The sequence below is a fragment of the Cherax quadricarinatus genome, chromosome 56 (assembly GCF_038502225.1).
Source record: "Cherax quadricarinatus isolate ZL_2023a chromosome 56, ASM3850222v1, whole genome shotgun sequence".
NCBI classification, from domain to species: Eukaryota; Metazoa; Arthropoda; class Malacostraca; order Decapoda; family Parastacidae; genus Cherax; species Cherax quadricarinatus.
The window spans coordinates 21,671,872-21,699,021 of NC_091347.1; the positions used below are offsets into that span (position 1 = coordinate 21,671,872).

At 43.1% G+C, this 27,150-nt stretch overlaps 1 protein-coding gene and 1 long non-coding RNA gene across 5 annotated transcripts in view; both read left to right on the forward strand.

Moving 5' to 3' along the window:
- Nucleotides 1-9,122: 9,122 nt before the first annotated feature.
- LOC138854377 (uncharacterized) overlaps nt 9,123-27,150 on the forward strand; it is a 28,394-nt gene continuing 10,366 nt past the window's right edge. The window contains exon 1 of the long non-coding RNA XR_011393574.1: nt 9,123-9,255. This is a non-coding gene — a long non-coding RNA (uncharacterized lncRNA). The remainder of the gene's footprint in view (nt 9,256-27,150) is intronic.
- LOC128700823 (mucin-2-like) lies at nt 17,550-26,646 on the forward strand. 4 transcript variants are annotated; one of them, XM_070097185.1, is made up of 3 exons: nt 17,550-17,756; nt 20,564-24,132; nt 24,187-26,646. In XM_070097185.1, the coding sequence occupies exons 2-3, from the start codon at nt 20,566-20,568 to the stop codon at nt 25,021-25,023; spliced, it is 4,404 nt and encodes a 1,467-aa protein (XP_069953286.1). In that variant the 5' UTR covers nt 17,550-17,756; nt 20,564-20,565; the 3' UTR covers nt 25,024-26,646. The 4 variants fall into 4 exon arrangements, with proteins under 4 accessions (XP_069953286.1, XP_069953288.1, XP_069953287.1 ...); XM_070097187.1 differs by having other exon boundaries at nt 20,564-24,060; nt 24,241-26,646; XM_070097186.1 differs by having other exon boundaries at nt 20,564-24,027; nt 24,133-26,646.

Consider the following 27,150-nt stretch of genomic DNA (forward strand, 5'->3'; position numbering starts at 1 on the left):
CGGGCCCCTGACACTTATTGTATGGTCTCTTAACGTGCTAGTGACACCCCTGCTTTTCATTGGGGGGATGGTGCATCGTCTGCCAAGTCTTTTGCTTTCGTAGTGAGTGATTTTCGTGTGCAAGTTCGGTACTAGTCCCTCTAGGATTTTCCAGGTGTATATAATCATGTATCTCTCCCTCCTGCGTTCCAGGGAATACAGGTTTAGGAACCTCAAGCGCTCCCAATAATTGAGGTGTTTTATCTCCGTTATGCGCGCCGTGAAAGTTCTCTGTACATTTTCTAGGTCGGCAATTTCACCTGCCTTGAAAGGTGCTGTTAGTGTGCAGCAATATTCCAGCCTAGATAGAACAAGTGACCTGAAGAGTGTCATCATGGGCTTGGCCTCCCTAGTTTTGAAGGTTCTCATTATCCATCCTGTCATTTTTCTAGCAGATGCGATTGATACAATGTTATGGTCCTTGAAGGTGAGATCCTCCGACATGATCACTCCCAGGTCTTTGACGTTGGTGTTTTGCTCTATTTTGTGGCCAGAATTTGTTTTGTACTCTGATGAAGATTTAATTTCCTCATGTTTACCATATCTGAGTAATTGAAATTTCTCATCGTTGAACTTCATATTGTTTTCTGCAGCCCACTGAAAGATTTGGTTGATGTCCGCCTGGAGCTTTGCAGTGTCTGCAATGGAAGACACTGTCATGCAGATTCGGGTGTCATCTACAAAGGAAGACACGGTGCTGTGGCTGACATCCTTGTCTATAAACCATACCCCCGGCCGGGATTGAACCCGCGGTCATAGAGTCTCAAAACTCCAGCCCGTCGCGTTAGCCACTAGACCAGCTAGCCACAATAAGATTCATCCAACTAGGTATATTTCTACACCATAGGAAAGTTAGCACAGGCACCTCTGTGACCACAAATGCAAGTTTTTACAGACGAATCTCCAGCTAGCGTGGCTGTGACGAACTCTAGCTCAAGTCCCTTCACTGCCGTCAACATGACTCAAGAAATCGTAATGACACGATTGCAAATAAACCATACCTCCGGCCGGGGGTGCCTGTGCTAACTTTCCTATGGTGTAGAAATATACCTAGTTGGATGAATCTTATTGTGGCTAGCTGGTCTAGTGGCTAACGCGACGGGCTGGAGTTTTGAGACTCTATGACCGCGGGTTCAATCCCGGCCGGGGGTATGGTTTATTTGCAATCGTGTCATTACGATTTCTTGAGTCATCCTTGTCTATGTCGGATATGAGGATGAGGAACAAGATGGGAGCGAGTACTGTGCCTTGTGGAACAGAGCTTTTCACCGTAGCTGCCTCGGACTTTACTCTGTTGACGACTACTCTCTGTGTTCTGTTAGTGAGGAAATTATAGATCCATCGACCGACTTTTCCTGTTATTCCTTTAGCACGCATTTTGTGCGCTATTACGCTATGGTCACACTTGTCGAAGGCTTTTGCAAAGTCTGTATATATTACATCTGCATTCTTTTTGTCTTCTAGTGCATTTAGGACCTTGTCGTAGTGATCCAATAGTTGAGACAGACAGGAGCGACCTGTTCTAAACCATGTTGCCCTGGGTTGTGTAACTGATGGGTTTCTAGATGGGTGGTGATCTTGCTTCTTAGGACCCTTTCAAAGATTTTTATGATATGGGATGTTAGTGCTATTGGTCTGTAGTTCTTTGCTGTTGCTTTACTGCCCCCTTTGTGGAGTGGGGCTATGTCTGTTGTTTTTAGTAACTGTGGGACGACCCCCGTGTCCATGCTCCCTCTCCATAGGATGGAAAAGGCTCGTGATAGGGGCTTCTTGCAGTTCTTGATGAACACAGAGTTCCATGAGTCTGGCCCTGGGGCAGAGTGCATGGGCATGTCATTTATCGCCTGTTCGAAGTCATTTGGCGTCAGGATAACATCGGATAGGCTTGTGTTAATCAAATTTTGTGGCTCTCTCATAAAAAATTAATTTTGATCTTCGACTCTCAGTCTGGTTAGCGGCTTGCTAAAAACTGAGTCATATTGGGACTTGAGTAGCTCACTCATTTCCTTGCTGTCATCTGTGTAGGACCCATCTTGTTTAAGTAGGGGCCCAATACTGGACGTTGTTCTCGATTTTGATTTGGCATAGGAGAAGAAATACTTTGGGTTTCTTTCGATTTCATTTATGGCTTTTAGTTCTTCCCGCGATTCCTGACTCCTAAAGGATTCTTTTAGCTTAAGTTCGATGCTTGCTATTTCTCTGACCAGTGTCTCCCTACGCATTTCAGATATATTGACCTCTTTTAGCCGCTCTGTTATTCTTTTCCGTCGCCTGTAAAGGGAGCGCCTGTCTCTTTCTGTTTTACATCTACTCCTCCTTTTTCTTAGAGGAATAAGCCTTGTGCATACATCGAGTGCCACCGAGTTAATCTGTTCTAGGCATAAGTTGGGGTCTGTGTTGCTTAGTATATCTTCCCAGCTTATATCGGTTAGGACTTGGTTTACTTGGTCCCACTTTATGTTTTTGTTATTGAAGTTGAATTTGGTGAATGCTCCCTCGTGACTAATCTCATTATGTCGGTCTGGGGCTCCGCGCATACATGTCTGAACCTCAATTATGTTGTGATCTGAGTATATTGTTTTTGATATGGTGACATTTCTTATCAGATCATCATTGTTAGTGAAGATAATGTCTAGTGTATTCTCCAGTCTAGTAGGCTCTATTATTTGCTGGTTTAAATTGAATTTTGTGCAGAGATTTAAAAGCTCGCGTGAGTGTGAGTTTTCATCGTATTTTGTATGTCGTTATCATGTCTCCCCTGACCCTCTTGTCCTCCAGTGTCGTCAGGCCGATTTCACTTAACCTTTCTTCGTAGGACATTCCCCTGAGCTCTGGAACTAACCTTGTCGCAAACCTTTGTATTTTCTTTAATTTCTTAGTGTGTGTGTGTGTGTACTCGCCTATTTGTGGTTGCAGGGGTCGATTCATAGCTCCTGGCCCCGCCTCTTCGCTGATTGCTACTAGGTCCTCTCTCTCCCTGCCCCATGAGCTTTATCATACCTCGCCTTAAAACTATGTATGGTTCCCGCCTCCACTACGTCACTTTCTAGGCTATTCCACGGCCTGACTACTCTATGACTGAAGAAATACTTCCTAACATCCCTTTGATTCATCTGAGTCTTCAACTTCCAATTGTGACCTCTTGTGTCTGTGTCCCTTCTCTGGAACATCCCGTCTTTGTCCACCTTGTCTATTCCGCGCAGTATTTTATATGTCGTTATCATGTCTCCCCTGACCCTCCTGTCGTCCAGTGTCGTCAGGCCGATTTCCCTCAACCTTTCTTCGTAGGACAATCCCCGTAGCTCTGGGACTAGTCTTGTTGCAAACCTTTGCACTTTCTCTAATTTCTTGACGTGCTTGACTAGGTGTGGATTCCAAACTGGTGCTGCATACTCCAGTATGGGCCTGACGTAAATGGTATACAGAGTCTTAAAAGAATCCTTACTGAGGTATCGGAACGCTATCCGTAGGTTTGCCAGGCGTCCGTATGCTGCAGCAGTTATCTGATTGATGTGCGCCTCAGGAGATATGCTCGGTGTTATACTCATCCCCAGATCTTTTTCCTTGAGTGAGGTTTGAAGTCTTTGGCCATCTAAACTATATTGTGTCTGCGGTCTTCTTTGCCCTTCCCCAATGTTCATGACTTTGCATTTGGCAGGGTTAAACTCAAGGAGCCAGTTGCTGGACCAGGCTTGTAGCCTGTCCAGGTCTCTTTGTAGTCTTGCCTGATCCTCATCCGATTTGATTCTTCTCATTAACTTCACATCATCTGCAAGTTAGTTTAATATGTTTATTATGCACCCCATACCCATCCCGTGGGCGGTAGTCAAAAGATTACAGAGGTACATAATGGGTCCAGGGACTGGGCCTCAAAGTTTTGATAGCTGAGCAAGCTACAGAGGCAATGAACTCACAATTTACAAAGGTAATGAACTCACAATTTACAAAGGTAATGAACTCCAGGTAGGTCTAGTCACAATCATTACAAGTTACAAAGGTATTTACAGATTACAGAGGTACACAATGGGTCCAGGGACCGGGCTCCAAAGTTTTGATGGCTGAACTAGGTACAAGGTAATGAACTCACAAGTTACAAAGGTAATGAACTCACAAGTTACAAAGGTAATGAATACTGTAAGAATGGTTACTTACGTTTATACATGGCTGCAATCATGAACAAATTTTAGAGTAATGAGCAATTCACACTTCCACACCCGGTCACAACTGTAGTGAGTTATTGGTGCAAATGTTGATTGCTGAGTCTCTCTCTCTCTCTCACACACACACACACACACACACACACATACAAATTCATACACACACACACATAAACACACACACACACACACACACACAAACTCATACACACACGCACACACACTCATACTCACACACACTCATACACACACTCACACTCATACACACACACACTCATACTCACACACACACACACACACACACACACACACACACACACACACACACACACACACACACACACACACACACATGCACACATGTGGTAATGCTTTATTTACAGCTAGCAAAGTCAGGGTATTTCTCCAGAATGGTCTGTAATATACCACTGTGGATAAAATACTTAGCCATTTCTTGAACACTTCTGAGTGAGTTGTTTCTAAATTCATTAATTTTATCGCACTCCAGTACATAATGACGCAGGGTGTGACAATAATCCATCTGGCAAAGTTTACATTTCGTTTGGTCTACATCTGGTGGTGGTGATTTAACCTGCCAAAGATACTTGTAACCCAGCCGGAGCCGGGCGGTAGTGACATCCAAGAGTCTGCTTATTTTGTTGGATGCACCATAGACATGTGGCTCCTCCTGCATGATAGAATGATGATAGATGGACTCACTGGTGTCAATCTCCCTGAGCCTTAAGTCCATAAAATTCAGCTGAAGTTCTTTTCGTATTATTGTTCTCAAACTACTACCTGACAAGCCAAGATTGTAATCTACTCCCTCTTTGAAAGCATACAGCTTAGCCAATTTATCAGTTCTATCATGCATCTGAAGACCAATGTGAGATGGAATCCACAGCATGTGCACTCTGACTCCACTGTCCACAATCCTACCATACCTGTGTCTGGCTTCTGACACAAGCATGCCACAATTTATGCTTAATGAGTTGAGAGCATTTATGGATGACAGAGAATCAGTTACAATTAAACTGTCAATCTTTGATACATAGATGCATTTCAGTGCAAGGAGTATGGCAAACAGTTCTGTCTGAAGGGTAGAGGCCCAATTATTGATGCGTGCTCCAATTTCTTTAAGAGAGCCATCACTCTGTACGACAACAGCAGCACTACCAGCTGCACCAGTGGATTGGTGAACAGAACCATCAACGTAAATAATTTGCGAGAGTGTGTGCTGTGTGACTAAGTTATCAATACAGCTTAAGGCATCATGTTTGGCTTCAAGGCGAAGTTTTGGTTGTGATTTAAGAAGTAGTTTGGGGGGAAATGGAGGAATGGTAGTTTGGAATGGGGTAATATTCCATGGAGCGGAGAAGTGCCGCTGTTGCCTTACTTGACATAGATCATGTATCTGATTCATGCGGAGGTCGGTTCCAGTCTTTTCGATCCATCTGGAGGAGTGTTCACCAGTGCTGAGGAAAGTTTGGAGGGCTTCTGTGCAGGGGTTTGAATGAGCTTGCCTGAGCATATTAACCCCAATTAGGATATTTCTTTCAGTAACACGATCTCTGATGCTTGGAATATCAAGTTCTTTTTGCATATTTAAAATTTTGGCAGTACGAGGGCATCCTAGGATGATCCTCATTGCTTCGTTCTGCAGTTTTTCCAGCCCTCCAAGCTTCCAGTCAGACACAAGAGCAAGTAGTGGCGCAGCATAATCAACCAATGATCTAATATAAGCAAGATACATCATTTTCACAATTTTAACATTAGCACCATACCTGGGGTGAAGCCCTGCCACAACTCTAAGTGCTCTTAGTCGTTCTTTGTATTGGCGACAAAGTCTTGTTACAACAGGTCCAAGTAGTGGAACCTCAAAGCCTAGATACATCATCTGCAAACAAGGACACTTCTGAGTCTATCCCTTCCGTTATGTCGTGTGTGTACTCACCTATTTGTGGTTGCAGGGGTCGATTCACAGCTCCTGTGTGTGTGTGTGTGTGTGTGTGTGTGTGTGTGTGTGTGTGTGTGTGTGTGTGTGTGTGTGTGTGTGTGTGTGTGTGTGTGTGTGTGTGTTCACCTGGTTCCCTCAGGTGTCAGTTCCCATGGTGATAACATACCCCTCACCTGATGACTGGACACCCCCATAACCTCAACAATAACTCCCTTTTATAAAACACTTCCCTTCCTTACCTCCACCTTAGCCTTGTACCTGAATGAGAAAATCTCCATGAACATTTTCTAACACTATTTCCTTCCAGCTTTCCCATACATTGCTCAGTCGTTAAATTCCCCTGATAACGAGGTCCTCCAGCTACCTAGCAGCACCTGTCTGCCAGGCGTAAGAGCAGTTATGTAATCTACAATTCCTATAATTAACACAGGTAATAATAATTCGTAATAAGTATTTCGTCATCCTGACTGCAACTCATACAAACACGAGTTTTCAATATTTCTCTCTTTTGTATTCCATTTCATTTCTTTATAATTCCGTTAGTTTTTTTTTGGGGGGGTAACTTGCATTGTTGGTATGAACCATCAGACTAGGACACCTGGCAGGTCGTTTTGATAAGAACCTGCCTTGTATGGGCCAGTAGGCCTTCTGCAGTGTTTCTCCATTCTTATGTTCTAAGAAAATTTTTGAAATGACGTACCTAACCTTCTTCTAAATAGGACACAACAATGCTAAAAGTTTGAAGGAGATCAGAAGAAACCTTATTACATTACTGCACCGATTCCAAAAACCTGATATGGTCTATAAACATAAAAATGGTGAGATAGCAGGTAGAGGCACCAGCAGCCTTATCAACCTTGAACTGGCAAAAAGTGAACTTCCTGAGAGTCCCTCCTGCAGGAATACCAAAATTCTGTATGCGGAAATTTAACCATGACAATTTTTCTGACGAAATAAAAATCTTAGATGTGAATGGGCACAGTTTTCCCAGGCTGTGACATCATTTCCGCCACTTATAATTTGTTATTAAATTCAGTACAATTAACTGTTGTGCAAGAAAGGTATAAAATACCGATAATATGAAAGTTAAGACACATATACAACATCTGCATATCTTTATTGTAGACGTTTCGCCCTCCAGTGGCTTTATCAATACAGATTCTAGGACATAATTAGAAGACAGTAGAACTGTCTTCTAATTATGTCCTAGAATCTGTATTGATAAAGCCACTGGAGGGCGAAACGTCTACAATAAAGATATCTAGATGTTGCACATGTGTCTTAACTTTCACAACTAACTGTATGTCTCCCAGCATACATAAGGGGGATTACCAATAGACCCCTGGCTATCTTCAAGAAGGTGCTGGACAGGCACCTAAAGTCAGTACCTGACCAGCCAGGCTGTGGTTCGTACGTCGGGTTGCGTGCGGCCAGCAGTAACAGCCTGGTTAATCAGACCCTTATCCGCTACGAGGCCTAGTCTCAGACCGGGCCGCGGGGGCGTTGACCACCGAAACCCTCTCTAGGTATCAATAATTAAAAGTATATGAGTTGATGCGGGATCAGAGTAAGGTATCCTTGTGCTGATTAAGTTGATCCTCCTCTACCTCAGTGATCCGAGAAAATGTGGAAAAGACACTTATGTACAGTTTAGGGCATTTATTAGAGGAAACATTTCGCCCCGAGTGACTTCTTCAGTCCTAATACAGAGATATTGTTGTTAAAGATTCGCCGGTATTCTCCCGGCCCGGGCCCTTCCAAGTGGTGGCCCGAGAATATATATAATGACAGGAGTCAGGTGGAAAGCAGCATGAGGGTAGTAGTACAACTGTAGTTAGATGGGTTAGGTTTGAGAAGGACCTGTCAATATATATCATGTTACAGTGGTCTCCATAGTGGGTAATATCCTGTTGATGAGGCAGTTTGACTGTGAGTTCCAGGACGAGGCTATTGCACCTGTCCACGGATGATCCCTCACTGCCCACACTGGTAACATTTGATTGATGATTGAATAAACTCATTCAATACTGTTGCTTTTCAATTGCCAAAAGTATCAATGTTTAACGTGCATGTGTTCATTTAACAACAGAGCTGCAATGCGCTGTACAGTACATTATTTATAGTAAATGTTGAAACTGTACGGACCTACAGGTCCCTCTCAAATTCAACCTTCCCAACATTCTCCAACTGACTCTCCACACTTTATATATTCATGTACTCTTTACCCAGGTAGATCTGTTGGTGACTTGATAAATATCACTGTGTGGGTGAAACAGTCAATGAGGATGCGTATTATACTACAGTTATGCTTATTTTCTTTTTTTCTTCAGTCTTCCACAAGCATCAAGGCCACCCACTCGAAGAGCCCGTGGTTAATAACGTACCATCACTATTCCAAACGTTTGAAGCTTTACCACCGAGGGTTTTGGAAATTATCACAGCCATTCCAGGATGCTGTAAAATGGGTCCTGCAACTTTTGGTCACAGGGCGCCTGCACATACCAATTCTTCCTAGAATCTTGCCTTTGGTAGATATCAAAACTTTGGGGTCCAGTCCCTGGACCCATTATGTACCTTTGTAATCTTTTAACTACCGCCCACAAGATGGGTATGGGCTGCATAACAAACATATTAAACTTACCATACACCAGCGTTAAGAATTTGAAGCCGATCTAATAAGTCCTTTTCTTATGAGCGAAATAAAATCGAAAAGCTGTTAGTAAAAATAAAAAAAAATTAAGGCAACCACTTACTAAGGTCTCCCTTCAGATATAAACAATAATAATAATAATAATAAATTAGTATTACTGAAGAGTGTAATGAACTCTGGTTATTAGCACTAGGGGATATATTAAGCGTATTAACTCATAGCATAGTAGGTGCAGATGGCATTATCCCGGTTCCTTGACCTGGCCTGGGCCGCCATCTCTGGGTCAGGGGGAGAGACATTCCTTGTGTCCCTTACCTCTTACCTTGAAATATCTCTTCCTTTTCTCTTTCTTCCTGGATTGTTTATTTGTGCTGCAGCTGCGAGAGAGAGGAACAACAATAACAACTTGTCTCTGACCCTTCCTGAAGCCTTCATCAATATAGCTTTGATAAGTACATCCTGCTATTATCTTGTTTTGTTTATTTTATGCTTTTAAGACAGGCTGTAGTGTTTACTTTGTATTGTTTTAACTTATTGTTTGGTTACTACCATTTTGATTTCCCTTTCTGCCGATTTTTACTGGGTAAGCTTATTGTAACCTGTAGATAAATGGTTCAGAGAACCGATGAGTTGATAAATTAGACACTTGTGCAACACTTAGGTATCTCTACTGAGGAAACGTTTCGCCACACAGTGGCTTCATCAGTCCATACAAAGAATTGTGAAGAGGTAATCAGTCCCTCAGCCTGGAGTCGATGTAATTAATCCATCAATCAAAGAATGTCATGTATTCTTTTCAATATTGATTAGTTAAGTCTTCGTCAGGAGAAAGGACACTTATTTCCTGTCGTGGGTTTTTCAGTTATACGGTGACCTGCCACTGGAACTTTGGGTCATATGATGGAGGCCTTCCACTGGCTTACCTGTTCACCCCTTTAAAAATTAATTTTATTAAGATTAAAGACACTCGGATATTACAAATGCTTTATTCATATACTTTTCTTACACATCACATAGTTCTATGCTCATTTATTTTACACCCAAATTCATACACCGAGGTTGGCAACTCTTCTTAAGAATTTAAAAACAAAAAAAAAAACAAAGGATTATCAAAGAACAATTGTAAAGGTAATCAGATTCCTTATCTCTTAATCCCACACCTCTTCCAACACCCTCATAGTGTTCACTTTCACAATCCCATCTTATACACCGCATCACTGTTGGAAACCTCGTAGTTCAATAAAAGTCCTCGTGGCTTAATTGGTATTAGCCTCGTTTCGCACACTGAGGGAGTGGGTTTGATCCCTGGACGCGTGGAAACATTGAACTCGGTTTAAATATTGCAGCCCCTGTTAATCTAGTAGTAAATAGATATCCGGGAGCTGGCAGAGATGTGGCTCCCACACCTCGGGAAACAAGGCAGTCTGATGATGTGGCTTTGTTGGGTTATTCTGGGTTACTAACCCTCTGGGATAACAACAGACCTTAAACGGAGCCTCGCGTTCTTCAAAAAAAAAAAAAAAAATGGTTTTAGTAACCTATTCCATAATTTGGCAACTCTGTCACACGTCTACCAATCATGCCTTTCAAATGAACCATTTTATTTTTTTTTGGAGGGGGAACTTAGACTGTGTTGGTACAAATTTTGTAGGAATATGTGCAAAACCTGCAGAATGCCTCTTCTGGTCGGCTTTAAACTCGTGGTGCTGATGGTTTTCCTCAAAGTTTCACCTTGATTTTAAATTCAGCAAGTTTTAATGTATTATTTTTTATTAGACAAATTGGTTTCTGTGAATTAACGAGAGAAAGTCTCTTTTGATCTGAAATATGTCAGGGTTTTTTAAGGTTAAATTCACATAATGTACCTTCACATGTCCCCTCAAAGACCATTGTAAAAAAAATTCATGTACCTAAACTTTAAATGCTGGTTAATCTTGCTTAGAGACGAGGTTTTTGGATTAATTTTGATATATAGATCCTAATTTTTTTTATGAAAAAATTAGTTTCTGTGCGATAATTTTTGAGTGTCGTCCGACTGACGTGAACTTACAATGCTGATAACGTGATAATGTAGATTCTATGTTGCTTAACTTAATGTGCTGGTGTATTTTAAGATATCTTTGTCTTTTAAGATGACAATAGAATGCCTCCTCAGCTTGGCTTCAAATCTTGCTTCTTAGTGGAAAGTTTGGATTAGTTTTGGGCTCTGTAGGTCCTAATTTGCCTTCTTTTTTATTTTAGAAATTGGGGTATTGCTGTCCATGTTACAACTTGTGACACGTCTTTGGATTTGCCTCAAATCTTCAAACATTAATATTTAACTGCATTAAAAACTTTGGCCGCACTATGCACTATTCTTATCGCATGTGTTGAGAAAGGAGGAAGCTGGGGTTGTGCAATACAGGGATACCTTTTTCGGCTCATCCTGTGGGAGGTAGTCAGAGATTACAGAGGTACATAATGGGTCCAGGAACTGGGCCGCAAAGTTTTGATAGTTTATCAAAAAGTACGACAGATTAAGCCATATCACGGGCGGGGTTAGAACCCGCGATCAGAGTCTCAAAACTCCAGACCGTCGCGTTAGCCACTGGGCGACGGTCTGGAGTTTTGAGACTGATCGCGGGTTCTAACCCCGCCCGTGGTATGGTTTGTTTGCAATCGTGTACTCGCCTAATTGTGGTTGCTGGGGTCGAGATTCAGCTCCTGGCCCCGCCTCTTCACTGAACGGTACTAGGTCCTCTCGCCCCCCTGAGCTTTATCATACCTAGTCTTAAAGCTATGTATGAATCCTGCCTCCACTACATCACTCGCCAGACTGATTTGGTGAGTCATACGACAGATTGTTACACTTAGTACATTTTTTCTGCCCACGACGACCTGCTTTTGCGTACATGCTATCACATCTTCAGCAGATGACCTGTGGTGTTATCTTCGCCATAATAATACGAACGTCAGAGATATGGACGTAAGTGGCTCTCGGGAGACACCCGGCCACCATGACGTAATTCGCGCCTCTTGTGCAACACCGGAAACCATTTTGAGACGCAGTATATTTGAGGGAAAGTTTATCTGTTGAGTATGATGTATATATGAGAGTACGAGTGGGTTACTGGGCTTAATTGCGTAATTTCGCTAACCATTACTGATTGAAAAGTTAATTGCCACGTGTGATTACAAGATTTAGTGATGTGATCGCCTGGAGACCTGGTTTTGATTTACTTTACGTTCATACTTTATCCTATGACATGGCCAAGGTTTATTATATTTGGGGGAAATATCTGAGCCTATAAGGGTCACTCACCGCCTGGGGGAAATGGGAGACAATTCCTTAATATTCCTCAGAGCCCTTCACCTGCATCAGGGTTCCTTCATTCATTGTTTATTTTATCTGGAGTACCTGGAGAGAGTTTCGGGGGTCAACGCCCCCGCGGCCCGGTCTGTGACCAGGCCTCCTGGTGGATCAGCGCCTGATCAACCAGGCTGTTGCTGCTGGCTGCACGCAAACCAACGTACGAGCCACAGCCCGGCTGATCAGGAACTGACTTTAGGTGCTTGTCCAGTGCCAGCTTGAAGACTGCCAGGGGTCTGTTGGTAATCCCCCTTATGTGTGCTGGGAGGCAGTTGAACAGTCTCGGGCCCCTGACACTTATTGTATGGTCTCTTAACGTGCTAGTGACACCCCTGCTTTTCATTGGGGGGATGGTGCATCGTCTGCCAAGTCTTTTGCTTTCGTAGTGAGTGATTTTCGTGTGCAAGTTCGGTACTAGTCCCTCTAGGATTTTCCAGGTGTATATAATCATGTATCTCTCCCTCCTGCGTTCCAGGGAATACAGGTTTAGAAACCTCAAGCGCTCCCAGTAATTGAGGTGTTTTATCTCCGTTATGTGCGCCGTGAAAGTTCTCTGTACATTTTCTAGGTCGGCAATTTCACCTGCCTTGAAAGGTGCTGTTAGAGTGCAGCAATATTCCAGCCTAGATAGAACAAGTGACCTGAAGAGTGTCATCATGGGCTTGGCCTCCCTAGTTTTGAAGGTTCTCATTATCCATCCTGTCATTTTTCTAGCAGATGCGATTGATACAATGTTATGGTCCTTGAAGGTGAGATCCTCCGACATAATCACTCCTAGGTCTTTGACGTTGGTGTTTCGCTCTATTTTGTGGCCAGAATTTGTTTTGTACTCTGATGAAGATTTAATTTCCTCATGTTTACCATATCTGAGTAATTGAAATTTCTCATCGTTGAACTTCATATTGTTTTCTGCAGCCCACTGAAAGATTTGGTTGATGTCCGCCTGGAGCCTTGCAGTGTCTGCAATGGAAGACACTGTCATGCAGATTCGGGTGTCATCTGCAAAGGAAGACACGGTGCTGTGGCTGACATCCTTGTCTATGTCGGATATGAGGATGAGGAACAAGATGGGAGCTAGTACTGTGCCTTGTGGAACAGAGCTTTTCACCGTAGCTGCCTCGGACTTTACTCTGTTGACAACTACTCTCTGTGTTCTGTTACTGAGGAAATTATAGATCCATCGACCGACTTTTCCTGTTATTCCTTTAGCGCGCATTTTGTGCGCTATTACGCCATGGTCACACTTGTCGAAGGCTTTTGCAAAGTCTGTATATATTACATCTGCATTCTTTTTGTCTTCTAGTGCATTTAGGACCTTGTCGTAGTGATCCAGTAGTTGAGACAGACAGGAGCGACCTGTTCTAAACCCATGTTGCCCTGGGTTGTGTAACTGATGGGTTTCTAGATGGGTGGTGATCTTACTTCTTAGGACCCTTTCAAAGATTTTTATGATATGGGATGTTAGTGCTATTGGTCTGTAGTTCTTTGCTGTTGCTTTACTGCCCCCTTTGTGGAGTGGGGCTATGTCTGTTGTTTTTAGTAACTGAGGGACGACCCCCGTGTCCATGCTCCCTCTCCATAGGATGGAAAAGGCTCGTGATAGGGGCTTCTTGCAGTTCTTGATGAACACAGAGTTCCATGAGTCTGGCCCTGGGGCAGAGTGCATGGGCGTGTCATTTATCGCCTGTTCGAAGTCATTTGGCGTCAGGATAACATCGGATAGGCTTGTGTTAATCAAATTTTGTGGCTCTCTCATAAAAAATTCATTTTGATCTTCGACTCTCAGTCTGGTTAGCGGCTTGCTAAAAACTGAGTCATATTGGGACTGTAGAACATGTCGAGAAATGGATAGTGGCGATCTTTCACTCACTACTAATACTGCTGCTAAGGCTTTGTGGAACTGGAGTTCCATCAAGACCTGGTCAAGGAATGATCATTACACCACCTCACCAATTAAAAAAACGACACCCCTCTGGGATAGTGGTTTTTATTGGATTATATATTGTTGAACTTAGGTTGTTGGCTGCCTATTTTAGTTCACATTGCTTGAATTAGCCTAGACATGTATTCATTTTAAGGCTTTCAGCCACATGTCAGCTTTTCATAAGTCAAGATCTAAGGATAAGTTACATTAGCGACCGCTAATAGACTAATATTGAACCAGATTCTGAACTGTTAAGACTGCCTACTTACCTCGCCAGTTGTGTTCAAGGCCTCGACCACCTGCAGCCGAGGCCCTTGGTTCAACCTGTTCCATCCCACTTCCATCTCGAGTGAGCACCTTGGCCTTGAGGTGATCTACGGTACCAGACATAACCGGTCTAAAAAAACCACGGTACTGGTGGTTAAAACGTATGGCAAGCGAGTTCTAAAACTGGTGTCATGATACCCGGTCTACAGGCGCGTCCAGCATAGCCCTGGATACTTCATCCTGTCACTTGACTGATAAACGTCTTCACCATCCGGGTCCATTCATTATGCTAGTCCTTGGCCATTATTTTGTTACGTCTCTCATTTTGCGTCAGATAAGAATATAATTTAGCTTAATTTTGTTGGAATAGAGGCAATATTTTTGTCTACCTACCCTATTGGTTATGTTATATACTTTTAAAATTGCTTTGTTTTTCGTAAGAGACGTCGCTCTTGTAGTGGTGCCTTCTCTGTGGGGAGACCAGTGTTAAAAAAATATATAAATGAATGCATAACTTTCACACAAATGGTAAATAAAATAGAGATATATGGATGCTATATTGTTACTTTAATTCTCTTTCAGGGATTAGAGTTCTTGTTTAGTGTACAGGTGACATGGAGCCTCGTGTATTCAACAAACTTGCAACGTAATAGCCTATTTAGAATCTTCATTACATAACTCGAGTTATTGAGCTTACACTCGGGTTTGCTTTCATAATGACTACGACTTCTAGAAAGTCATACATTAGCAAAACTGACACTTTTTTTAATGCGTCATTTTATTCTTCATTTTCAGACTTGACTTCCCTCAATCTGCCCTTTCCTGTTCACCTTGTTTTTCTTTTCTGTTCCACATTGTCATTGATGTCAGCTAGGCCTGTATACCTTGTACATGTACTTGAAGAAATAAAGAGTTATTATAATTAAAAGGTACCGATGATTTTCTTCAATTAGTTTAATATTTTTATTATACAGCCCATGCCCATCCTGTGGGCGGTAGTCAAAAGATTACAGAGGCACACAATGGGTCCAGGGACTGGGCCCCAAAGTTTTGATTTTCTTCAATCTCTCTGAACGTGTGCTCTCTTTTCCTTGACCATTTTCAATTATTCGCATACTGCTGCTGTTGTTGTGTACACTTGTGGCTCTTAAATCCTCTATAGGTTAAGCACTGGTTTTGTTTTTCCTGAGAGTGATACATGACTGCTTCCAGGATTAGGTTAGTGTTTCAACGGCTGATATACCCACTTCTTGCAGCTATCAATCACAGTGCTTCTATTGTCTGACTGCCTTGCAAGCTCTGAGCTTTGAGTCGCCTCATCCGCTTGTTCTTCACATTTAATGCTAGCTCCTTCTCCAGCAAGCATAAAATCATCGTCTTTTGCTGGGTCTCTGGTCAGTCTGATGTCCAGGGTAATGCACAATAAATTTTAGCTTAGTTTAATATGTTTATTATGCAGCCCATACCCATCCTGTGGGTGGTAGTCAAAAGATTATAGAGGTACATAATGGGTCCAGGGACTGGACCCCAAAGTTTTGATAGCTGAACTAGGTACAAAGGTAATGAACTCACAGGTTACAAAGGTAATGAACCATGCAAGTAAATTTACTTACGTTTATACATGGCTACAATCATGAACACTGTGAGAGACTGCGCATTCCGCAGTCCAGGATCTGTCCATCTCGCAGGAATTTACCATATTTACACTAGAATACATGGGAGAAAAACTTAAGACGACGTTTCGGTTCGATTGGGATCAGCAGTTAATGGTCCTAGTCGGACCGAAATGTCGTCATAAGTTTTTCTCCTATGTGTGGGATATTTGTGTAATGTTCCAGTCATGGTATTGTGCCTTTTTATTCTATTTAGACTAGAATCCTCTTGTGTCTGAACATCTGGGATCGATGGCAGTGTTGTTCGTACTTGTTAAGAGGACAAAAAGTTGTTCTTGATCGTTGTTGGGTTCTTGTTAGACTTCTCATTACTGTTGCGTTTGAGGGAAGTGACCTCATTACACTGCTTGATGTCCTCACAAGACTAAGAGGCACCTCCACGTTTCTGAAAGTATTTGCGTCCCTCTGACAGTCAAACATCCTTCGATTAATGATATTTATCAGAATCAAAGTTCACTTTTCTTAGGCCTGGGTACTCTCACTTTGATCTGCTTTCAGAAAGCTCCGCCTTCAGTGCAGTTACTGACTTTTTGACAAAATGACTGACAGTGAGTCAACTTTGGCTTTCCTTGTTTTTTTTTTATAAGTTTATTTTACTGTTCCTCTTTGACGAAACCTTCCCTCAGCCTTGTAGAACTTAGTCCCGTAAAGGTTGGATGCATCTGGTTGTATAACAGTTTAATCTAATAAACTTGGTCCACATGAAGGCACCATCAGGACAGAATTCGAAGATGTAGACTTAGGCCTCACGATCGTGAATTGAAACAGGATCACATAATCTGTCAGTATAGCATCATACTGTTGTCAATGGTGGTGTCACGTGTGACAGGTGACACTCTTGACAAGAGCTGTTTATCACATCCGTGCCTCTGATCTCGGAAGATGATAATAATAATGTAAATAATAATCTTTTATTTCAACAAGTACATGTACAAGGTATACAGACCATAGCTGACATTAATGACATATTACTCTAGAAAGCCCTTATTATGCAGAGCATTTCGGGCAAATTAGGTCAGTTTTGTCCCAGGATGCGACCCACACCAGTCGACTAACACCCAGGTACCTATTTGACTGCTAGGTGAACATAGACAACAGGTGTGTTAAGGAAATACGTCCACTCGTACCGGGGATCAAACCACGGACTTCAGGGTGTGAGCTAAGGTCCGTGGTTCGATCGAGCTACCTTTACACTAACAGCGTGTTACATTTATGAGGGAGCGCTAAACTATTAAGGGCAACGGTAATTAGGTTTGATACAAGGTAGTAACTCAGATTCCTTGTATAAAGAGCCCTTCCAGCATACAAGCGTCTTCCTTGAAGGTGGGATTTTGGGGGTTACGTTGATTCTGATGAGTTAGTTAATAATAAAAGAAATGGAAAGCCTCTACCTCCATTTTCTCTTCTTAAAATTTCATCACGAAGGAAGATAAGAATTAATCTATAAAAGAAAAAAGGTGGTCACGATTAGACACCTCGATGTGTTTCCCAAAGGAAGGAAATGCATCATTGATTACTACTTAAAGCAGATAAGATGATGGGTATATGAACGCTGCAGCCAGGATGAACTTCAGTCTTTTAGCAGTTATCACCACCACTACTACTACTACTACTACTATTGCTGCTGTTACTACTACTATTACTGCTGCTCCTAGTGTTATTACGTCACTGCTCTACACTTCACAGAGCTACGACCGCCGGCTTCGAATATATAAACCACATACGCAGCATCACACACAGGTACGGAAAGTTTGAGTTTGTACCAAATGGTGACTTATTTGGTTTAACTTTGCTCTTTATTTTAAATAATTCTCACGTCAGTAACTAAATACAAAATACATATAACAATTTTTAATGTCATTTAGCATTATTCTCAAATGTTATCTTTTAGGAAGAGTTAAAGGCTTAAAATATAAGTTTAGATTTATTATTGGAATAAGTAAAACAGCGCAGATATATATATATATATATATATATATATATATATATATATATATATATATATATATATATATATATATATATATATATATATATACCTGGAGTTTACCTGGAGAGAGTTTCGGGGGTCAACGCCCCCGCGGCCCGGTCTGTGACCAGGCCTCCTGGTGGATCAGCGCCTGATCAACCAGGCTGTTGCTGCTGGCTGCACGCAAACCAACGTACGAGCCACAGCCCGGCTGATCAGGAACTGACTTTAGGTGCTTGTCCAGTGCCAGCTTGAAGACTGCCAGGGGTCTGTTGGTAATCCCCCTTATGTGTGCTGGGAGGCAGTTGAACAGTCTCGGGCCCCTGACACTTATTGTATGGTCTCTTAACGTGCTAGTGACACCCCTGCTTTTCATTGGGGGGATGGTGCATCGTCTGCCAAGTCTTTTGCTTTCGTAGTGAGTGATTTTCGTGTGCAAGTTCGGTACTAGTCCCTCTAGGATTTTCCAGGTGTATATAATCATGTATCTCTCCCTCCTGCGTTCCAGGGAATACAGGTTTAGAAACCTCAAGCACTCCCAGTAATTGAGGTGTTTTATCTCCGTTATGCGCGCCGTGAAAGTTCTCTGTACATTTTCTAGGTCGGCAATTTCACCTGCCTTGAAAGGTGCTGTTAGAGTGCAGCAATATTCCAGCCTAGGGCTTGGCCTCCCTAGTTTTGAAGGTTCTCATTATCCATCCTGTCATTTTTCTAGCAGATGCGATTGATACAATGTTATGGTCCTTGAAGGTGAGATCCTCCGACATAATCACTCCCAGGTCTTTGACGTTGGTGTTTCGCTCTATTTTGTGGCCAGAATTTGTTTTGTACTCTGATGAAGATTTAATTTCCTCATGTTTACCATATCTGAGTAATTGAAATTTCTCATCGTTGAACTTCATATTGTTTTCTGCAGCCCACTGAAAGATTTGGTTGATGTCCGCCTGGAGCCTTGCAGTGTCTGCAATGGAAGACACTGTCATGCAGATTCGGGTGTCATCTGCAAAGGAAGACACGGTGCTGTGGCTGACATCCTTGTCTATGTCGGATATGAGGATGAGGAACAAGATGGGAGCTAGTACTGTGCCTTGTGGAACAGAGCTTTTCACCGTAGCTGCCTCGGACTTTACTCTGTTGACGACTACTCTCTGTGTTCTGTTAGTGAGGAAATTATAGATCCATCGACCGACTTTTCCTGTTATTCCTTTAGCGCGCATTTTGTGCGCTATTACGCCATGGTCACACTTGTCGAAGGCTTTTGCAAAGTCTGTATATATTACATCTGCATTCTTTTTGTCTTCTAGTGCATTTAGGACCTTGTCGTAGTGATCCAGTAGTTGAGACAGACAGGAGCGACCTGTTCTAAACCCATGTTGCCCTGGGTTGTGTAACTGATGGGTTTCTAGATGGGTGGTGATCTTGCTTCTTAGGACCCTTTCAAAGATTTTTATGATATGGGATGTTAGTGCTATTGGTCTGCAGTTCTTTGCTGTTGCTTTACTGCCCCCTTTGTGGAGTGGGGCTATGTCTGTTGTTTTTAGTAACTGAGGGACGACCCCCGTGTCCATGCTCCCTCTCCATAGGATGGAAAAGGCTCGTGATAGGGGCTTCTTGCAGTTCTTGATGAACACTGAGTTCCATGAGTCTGGCCCTGGGGCAGAGTGCATGGGCATGTCATTTATCGCCTGTTCGAAGTCATTTGGCGTCAGGATAACATCGGATAGGCTTGTGTTAATCAAATTTTGTGGCTCTCTCATAAAAAATTCATTTTGATCTTCGACTCTGTCTGGTTAGCGGCTTGCTAAAATCTGAGTCATATTGGGACTTTAGTAGCTCACTCATTTCCTTGCTGTCATCTGTGTAGGACCCATCTTGTTTAATTGGGGGCCCAATACTGGACGTTGTTCTCGACTTTGATTTGGCATGGGAGAAGAAATACTTAGGGTTTCTTTCGATTTCATTTATGGCTTTTAGTTCTTCCCGCGATTCCTGACTCCTATAAGATTCCTTTAGCTTAAGTTCGATGCTTGCTATTTCTCTGACCAGTGTCTCCCTACGCATTTCAGATATATTGACCTCTTTTAGCCGCTCTGTTATTCTTTTCCGTCGCCTGTAAAGGGAGCGCCTGTCTTTCTATTTTACATCTACTCCTCCTTTTTCTTAGAGGAATAAGCCTTGTGCATACATCGAGTGCCACACACACACACACACACACACACACACACACATATATATATATATATATATATATATATATATATATATATATATATATATATTATATATATATATATATATATATATATATATATATATATATATATATATATATATATATATATATATATGTGTGTGTATGTATGTATCTGCGTAAATCATAAGTTTAGGATCAAGGAGCGGGAGAGTAGTTAAATTTCCTGGGATCAAGAGACCTTTAACACCAATGAACCTTCCTTCAAAGGCTTTCAGAAAAAACAGTTGACATGGTCTAACTAGTTAGAATGTAATTTAAATTAAATTCGGATTGCTAGCCCTTACAAGTTTGTAATCGTTTATTTGTATTTTCTTTGACTTTCAGAAATGAGAGCCACTTGGGTTACATTAATAGGTCTCGCTATGCAAATTATAGTGTCAGACTGCGGTGTTGTAATGAGTGCACCTCCGGGCATCAACGCTCTATGTCCCGTCACAGAGTCAGGAGAAGCTACTCTTCTTCCCAACCCTGACGACTGTGGCACTTACTACTCCTGTAGCTGGGGTGTTGCATACCTGATGCAGTGCCCAGGAGACCTCCTCTTTGATGTTAACCTCCATGTTTGTACCTGGGCATGGGAAGCACAGTGTTTCGTACCATCTACTACTGAGGAACCAACCACCATCACCACTACTACTGAGGAACCAACCACCACCACCACTACTACTACTACTACTACTACTGAGGAACCAACCACCACCACCACTACTACTGAGGAACCAACCACCATCACCATTACTACTGAGGAACCAACCACCACCACCACTACTACTACTACTACTACTACTACTACTACTGAGGAACCAACCATCACCACTACTACTGAGGAACCAACCATCACCACTACTACAACTGAGGAACCAACCACCACCACTACTACAACTGAGGAACCAACCACCACCACTACTACAACTGAGGAACCAACCACCACCACTACTACAACTGAGGAACCAACCACCACCACTACTACAACTGAGGAACCAACCACCACCACTACTACAACTGAGGAACCAACCACCACCACTACTACAACTGAGGAACCAACCACCACCACTACTACTACTGAGGAACCAACCACTACTACTGAGGAACCAACCACTACTACTGAGGAACCAACCACCATCACTACTACTACTGAGGAACCAACCACCATCACCACGACTACTGAGGAACCAACCACCACGACTACTGAGGAACCAACCACCACGACTACTGAGGAACCAACCACCACGACTACTGAGGAACCAGTCACCACCACCACGACTACTGAGGAACCAACCACCACCACGACTACTGAGGAACCAACCACGACCACCACTACTACTGAGGAACCAACTACGACCACCACCACGACTACTGAGGAACCAACCACGACCACCACCACGACTACTGAGGAACCAACCACGACCACCACCACGACTACTGAGGAACCAACCACAACCACCACCACGACTACTGAGGAACCAACCACCACCACCACCACTACTACTGAGGAACCAACCACCACCACCACCACTACTACTGAGGAACCAACCACCACCACCACCACCACCACTACTACTGAGGAACCAACCACCACCACCACTACTACTGAGGAACCAACCACCACCACCACTACTACTGAGGAACCAACCACCACCACTACTACTGAGGAACCATCCACCACCACCACTACTACTGAGGAACCATCCACCACCACCACTACTACTGAGGAACCAACCACCACCACCACTACTACTGAGGAACCAACCACCACTACTACTGAGGAACCAACCACCACCACCACTACTACTGAGGAACCAACCACCACCACCACTACTACTGAGGAACCAACCACCACTAATACCGAGGAACCATCCACCACCACCACCACCACTACTACTGAGGAACCAACCACCACTACTACTGAGGAACCAACCACCACTACTACTGAGGAACCAACCACCACTACTACTGAGGAACCAACCACCACTACTACTGAGGAACCAACCACCACCACCACCACTACTACTGAGGAACCAACCACCACCACCACCACTACTACTGAAGAACCAACCACCACCACCACTACTACTGAGGAACCAACCACCACCACCACTGAGGAACCAACCACCACCACTAGTGCTACTGTGGAACCAACCACCACCACTAGTGCTACTGAGGAACCAACCACCACCACTAGTGCTACTGAGGAACCAACCACCATCACCTACACCACCACTACTGAGGAACTAACCACCCCTACCGAGGTACCTTCCACCAACACTACTGCCGAGGTTCCCACCACCACTACTGGGATTCCCACCACCAGCAGCACAACCACTGAGGTTCCCACCACCACCACCAACACCACTACTGTGGTTCCCACCACCACCAACACCACTACTGAGGTTCCCACCACTAACACTACTACAGAGGTTCCCACCACCAACACCACTACTGAGGTTCCCACCACCAACACCACTACTGAGGTTCCCATCACCAATGCTACTACTACTACTACTACTACTGAGATTCCCACCAACACTACTATTATTACTACTACTGAGATTCCCACCAACACTACTACTACTACTGAGATTCCCACCAACACTACTACTACTACTACTGAGATTCCCACCAACACTACTACTACTACTGAGGTTCCCACCAACACTACTACTGAGGTTCCCACCAACTCTACTACTACTGAGGTTCCCACCAACTCTACTACAACTGAGGTTCCCACCAACTCTACTACAACTGAGGTTCCCACCAACTCTACTACTACTGAGGTTCCCACCAACTCTACTACTACTGAGGTTCCCACCAACTCTACTACTACTGAGGTTCCCACCAACTCTACTACTACTGAGGTTCCCACCAACTCTACTACTACTGAGGTTCCCACCAACTCTACTACTACTGAGGTTCCCACCAACTCTACTACTACTGAGGTTCCCACCAACTCTACTACTACTGAGGTTCCCACCAACTCTACTACTACTGAGCTTCCCACCAACTCTACTACTACTGAGGTTCCCACCAACTCTACTACTACTGAGGTTCCCACCAACTCTACTACTACTGAGGTTCCCACCAACTCTACTACTATTGAGGTTCCCACCAACTCTACTACTATTGAGGTTCCCACCAACTCTACTACCACTGAGGTTCCCACCAATACTACTACTACTACTACTGAGGTTCCCACCAACACTACTACTACTACTACTGAGGTTCCCACCAACACTACTACTACTGAGGTTCCCACCAACACTACTACTACTACTACTGAGGTTCCCACCAACACTACTACTACTACTGAGGTTCCCACCAACACTACTACTACTACTGAGGTTCCCACCAACACTACTACTACCGAGGTTCCCACCAACACTACTACTACTACTGAGGTTCCCACCAACACTACTACTACTACTACTACTGAGGTTCCCACCAACACTACTACTACTACTACTGAGGTTCCCACCAACACTACTACTACTACTACTGAGGTTCCCACCAACACTACTACTACTACTACTACTGAGGTTCCCACCAACACTACTACTACTACTACTACTGAGGTTCCCACCAACACTACTACTACTACTACTTCTACTACTACTACTACTGAGGTTCCCACCAACACTACTACTACTACTACTGAGGTTCCCACCAACACTACTACTACTACTACTGAGGTTCCCACCAACACTACTACTACTACTACTACTGAGGTTCCCACCAACACTACTACTACTACTGAGGTTCCCACCAACACTACTACTACTACTACTACTGAGGTTCCCACCAACACTACTACTACTACTACTAAGGTTCCCACCAACACTACTACTACTTCTACTGAGGTTCCCACCAACACTACTAGTACTACTACTACTACTGAGGTTCCCACCAACTCTACTACTACTGAGGTTCCCACCAACTCTACTACTACTGAGGTTCCCACCAACTCTACTGCTACTGAGGTTCCCACCAACTCTACTACTACTGAGGTTCCCACCAACACTACTACTACTACTACTACTGAGGTTCCCACCAACACTACTACTACTGAGGTTCCCACCAACACTACTACTACTGAGGTTCCCACCAACACTACTACTACTGAGGTTCCCACCAACACTACTACTACTGAGGTTCCCACCAACACTACTACTACTGAGGTTCCCACCAACACTACTACTACTGAGGTTCCCACCAACACTACTACTACTGAGGTTCCCACCAACACTACTACTACTGAGGTTCCCACCAACACTACTACTACTACTGAGGTTCCCACCAACACTACTACTACTGAGGTTCCCACCAACACTACTACTACTGAGGTTCCCACCAACACTACTACTACTGAGGTTCCCACCAACACTACTACTACTACTGAGGTTCCCACCAACACTACTACTACTGAGGTTCCCACCAACACTACTACTACTGAGGTTCCCACCAACACTACTACTACTGAGGTTCCCACCAACACTACTACTACTGAGGTTCCCACCACCAACACTGAGACATCCAGCTCCAGTTTCTCTGAGGAACCTGGATCTTTTAGTACCAGGGTCATCACCTCACCACCACCTCTCCCAGTGTGTCCTCATACGGATGGAACAGTTCTTGTGTACTTACCCAATCCATATGACTGTTCCACATTCTACGTGTGCTTTAACAGTTCACCACACTTATTCTCCTGTCCTTGTGGGACCTACTTCGATCAGAGCAAGCAAGTGTGTCACCTTGCTGCCGAAGTGAACTGTGAAGTCCTGGTAAACTGAAAAGTTTAGATCGTAGATTCGATATGTGGGCGATGGCTTTTGTGGGTTTTTGGTAGACACATGGAGTTGTTGATTGATTCAGTGTCTCTTGTTTCTAAGTCCAAAACTCCCTTGGAGATTCTCATTAAGCTAAGCTGTAGTGTTAACTTATTTCTTTGCTTTTTGTATTAATGTAATTACTAAGTGTCAACTTGGTGATTTTAAAGGATTATTTTGCCAAAGTGGAATACGTAATGGTGAGCTCCCTCCTGCTTGGCACCGTTACTATCATCATCATATGGTGATTTCCCTCATGCTAGGCACCATTGCTGCCACTAAGATATGGTGACCTCATGTTAGGCACCGTATCACTAGGACCATGATAGTCAACTCTTCCTGACCATTTGGACTTGTTTAGTAAGTATGTGAAGTCTCCAGCTATCACGAAAATCACGTCACATTTTTACAGGAAGACCAAACACTGGAAGGGGTTGATAAAAGCAGAATCTGTCCATCACTGCTGTCTGTGAAGTAGGTTTCTTTTTCCCCACAATGTTGAGTCTAGTGTCAGTGATGTTACAGTTAACATAGTCCTAAACTTGTAATGTTACAAGTAATATTCTTAAACTTCAAGATTTTCTTAAGGCATTTATTCGTATATAGTTGTTAGATTTCAATAAGAATTTGTAAAATATTTAAGAATGCCTTAAAACTGATGGAGAAGCCTGTCTTTGATGACAATTCACTATCTCGTAATTTAATTACTTTGAACATCAGTCTCGTAACTGTTATCTCGATAATAACTCGTGTAGGCTACCATGTAGCATATTAATTTAAGGTTTTCTACAAGACCAAGACATATTTATTTCAGCATGATGCAGTGTTTGTACAGTTAGATGACATTTGGTTGTGCATCCAGAAAGCCCATAGTTATGCAGAGCATTTTTTTGTGTAGAAACCTGGGGTATCCCTACCCCTTAGGGGTATTGGAACCAAATAATGGGGGTATGGGACTCTATCTCTGAACAATTTAAAAAAAGTTGCTATATAAGAATAAAATATTACTGTTATTAATATGGGTTGAGGCTGCTAACTAGGCTGGATATCGAGCAATTTTGGTATGAGCAGATTGTGGCTTACTTAGTGATGAGGGTAATGAAAGTTTTGGTTCCCTTCATGATTATATATATCTGTGAAACAGGAGTCTGCATTACTGAACCTGAAATTGAAGTGGAGAAATAGACTTGTCAGATGACATGCGTGTGATATGAACAGTAACTATACCTTGGTTGTGCACTTATTTCACGCATTGAGTGTCCATGGTTCGATCCCCGGTATGGATGAAAATATTGGAAGTGTTTCCTGAAGACGCCTGTTGTCCCTGTTCACCTAGCAGTAAGTAGGTAGCTGACTGGTGTGGTTCGCATCCTGACGACAAGATTTACCTACTTTGCCCGAAATGCATTGCATTACCAGGGGCTTGATATATAGTATGCCACTGATGTTAGCTAGGTCTGTATAAGTTGTATCATGTACGTACTTGTAGAAATTATTGTAAAAACGTAAAAAAAATCTCACTAGCTTTAACAATCTTGTGTGTTTGTGATTTGCTTTTTTCTACAAATAAATATGATAAAATCCTGATGATTTTCTTTCACTTATTCTGTTCCTAGCTATCCATATGTAAAATAAAACAAAGATAGTGACATCTTTTGAAGTATACACAAATAGCCCACACATAAAAGAGAAAAGCTTACGACGACGTTTCGGTCCGACTTGGACCATTGACAATGTCACACTAACCAGAGGTGGAGCAGGACGGCTATATATAGGCAGGAAGAGGTGGTGGTAGTAGTAGTACTACAAGAATTGTATATAATACCGACAAGATGAAATTAAGACACATGCACAACACGCGGGCATCCCCATCGTAGACGTTTCGCCATCCAGCCAGCCACTGGATGGCGAAATGTCCACAACAAAGACAACTAGACGCCGCACATGTCTTAATTTCATCAGTAGTTGTAGTAGAAGAAGAAGAGGTAGTAGTAGTGGTAGTGGTAGAAGTGGGAAATAAGGATGACGAGCCAGTCAAATACAAAGGAAGGGGAGCACTGCAAGAGAGCTAGATGCCCACCGAGGGAGAGC

Bases quoted from the DNA above. Each gene is read 5' to 3' on its own strand.
- LOC128700823 (XM_070097184.1), top strand. From the start codon at position 20,566: ATGAGAGCCACTTGGGTTACATTAATAGGTCTCGCTATGCAAATTATA.